At 42.0% G+C, this 2320-nt stretch overlaps 1 protein-coding gene across 1 annotated transcript; it reads left to right on the top strand.

The window, feature by feature from the left end:
* Positions 1-6: 6 nt before the first annotated feature.
* On the top strand, positions 7-1909 carry LOC103522590 (the record flags this gene model as incomplete). The annotated part of the gene is made up of 4 exons (XM_008487689.2): positions 7-118; positions 658-849; positions 1506-1537; positions 1810-1909. Coding segments are annotated over exons 1-4 (343 nt in total), but the record flags the coding sequence as incomplete, so codon positions are not given.
* Between the last annotated feature and the right edge of the window lie 411 nt (positions 1910-2320).

Here is a 2320-nt window from a genome sequence, read left to right as displayed (position 1 = left end):
ACCCATGGTAGATTCCTCATAGTCCTAAGTCTGCTGGGGATCTTAGAGGGCACCATCCATGGCTATTTCGTGTCCTTCCTCCATGACAATGCAATTCACATGAGCTCTTCTGTAATTAGTAAGTTTTTTTTGTACGTAAAGTACCCATACAAAACGTAGAAGAAATCCCAAGTAGGTATTCGGTATTCTAGCTCTCCCAAACTGGGGAGGACTGTGTTATTTTTATTTAATAAAGTATTGGAAGGACTTTTAATTATATTAGAATGCTTTTTACACCTATGAATCCGAATTCCAACATGCCACGAACTCAGCTATTGATTCCTTACCTATCGGTCTCATACATATCAGGCCTTTTTCACTGAGATCTCAACCAGCTTTTCAATAATACCCATGCCCCAGACGCCGGACGATCATCCATAACACAATCTTGCTTAACTTCAGTGATTCAATGAACGAAGCATTCAACGTAATGGTGTGTACACACATAGTCGACCAGCCGTCGATCGATGTCGACTGAACCGTCCATATTGCCTCGATAACATAGATTCACCTCGTCGATCGACAATTTTTGGACACACCTTAAGGCATCTTTCCGAACAACCGAACCACAGGACTCTGCCTTTCACCAAACTTACCACAGTTTACTTGATTTACCAGGTGGATTACTTCTAACGAGTGGCATCGTACAGATCGCATTCACGTTTCTGATTGGCTACATGGGTGCCCGAAGACACAAGCCCTCCTGGATTTCCAACACTGCCGGGCTTATTTGGGTCTCTGCCATTTTCATCTGCTTCATTCTGTACAGCTATGATTGGACGCGATTCCAGAGCAACTTTGTTCATAGAGGTGAGAATTCTAGTCAAATAAAAAATTGGAAAAAATCATGTATAAAAGTTCATTAGTCATGAAGCCAACTGTCACGTCAACCGTCTCTTTAGTCTTAAGAGTTTTGTGGGTAGTGGGTATACTTCGAGTCCTATTGGAGACCGGGGTTTTACTCTCCATTCAACGATACGATAAGCTATCTATCCACCTCCTGAATTTAACACATTAACTTCAACAGTCTGAATGGAGATGGAAAATCCTGCAGGACGCCGTGTGATTGCCCAGATCCAGATGGTAACCCATTCGGATATCAACCACGTTAAACGTTGCTTAACGTGTGATAAATGGGGAACTGGTGCATTTAACTTCAACAGTCTGAATGGAGATGGAAAACCCTGCAGGACGCCGCGTGATTGCCCAGATCCATGGTAACCCATTCGGATATCAACCACGTTAAACGTTGCTTAACGTGTGATAAATGGGGAACTGGTGCATTCAACGTGCTATCGGTGCTGGCTACTCTGTTACTCTCAAAATGTGGCCACACATATTCAACCGGCCATCGGTCGAAGTCGACTAAACCGTCCACACTGCCTCGATAACATAGATTTACCTCGTCGATCGACGGCCGGTCGACAATGTTTGGACACACCTCAATAAAACATTTTCTCCCACAGATTCCGTCCTGTGTCAAGCTGCTTTGCTTCAGGTAAATCATTTAGCGTCCTAGTCCATGATCTGAGATTATGATGTACGCCCGTCTCACATTAGAAATGTAGACGAGCGATTTTCAGTAGCGCATAAGCGCCTGTAAAACCAAAACTATGACTATGAAAATGATAGAGAGCCTATAAAGGTCTCTATATTTTTTCATAGGTTTGGTTTTGCAGGCGACTACGTACTACTAAAATCGCGCGTCTACGCTTCCAATGTGAGACAAGCCTTAAATCATACCCTCCTTATGTCCTTATATCTTTCAAGAACGACAATAGATCATTGAACAAGAGTAATAATACCAAAGTGCAGAGATTCAATTATGCGTGTATTGAAGTAGAAACACACTACCATCACGTCGCGTCATGTGAGCTTATGTGAGGAGTCAGAAAGATGTAGTTCAAAGTTTTCCCATTATGTGACGTGATGTGATGATAATGTGTTTCTAATTCTGGAATCTTGAATTAAAAAAAAAAAAAAAAAACTTGAGTGTTTCACCGTTTTTATTTTGTACTTCGTAGCAATGAAACAACTGCTACATTAGACTTGTTTGGTCTGTGTGCCCAATTGCCCATCCCATAATATGTCCCTCATCAAAGTCTGATTTTTATCTTTCAGTAGGTACTTACGGTATGCTAAGGCGGTCTCTTCTTGATCCCTCGTGTGCAGCGTCCACTTTTGTTTAGGATTATTGCACTATTATGTCCCTCATCAAAGTTTGATTTTTATCTTTCAGTACGGTAACTGCCAATGTGTGGCCACAGAGAAAGCTAGCAGC

This window comes from Diaphorina citri, unplaced genomic scaffold, assembly GCF_000475195.1.
Source record: "Diaphorina citri unplaced genomic scaffold, Diaci psyllid genome assembly version 1.1 scaffold9514, whole genome shotgun sequence".
Lineage (NCBI taxonomy): Eukaryota > Metazoa > Arthropoda > Insecta > Hemiptera > Psyllidae > Diaphorina > Diaphorina citri.
Note: the sequence above shows the minus strand (reverse complement) of the source record. Positions and strands in the feature narration are given on the sequence as shown.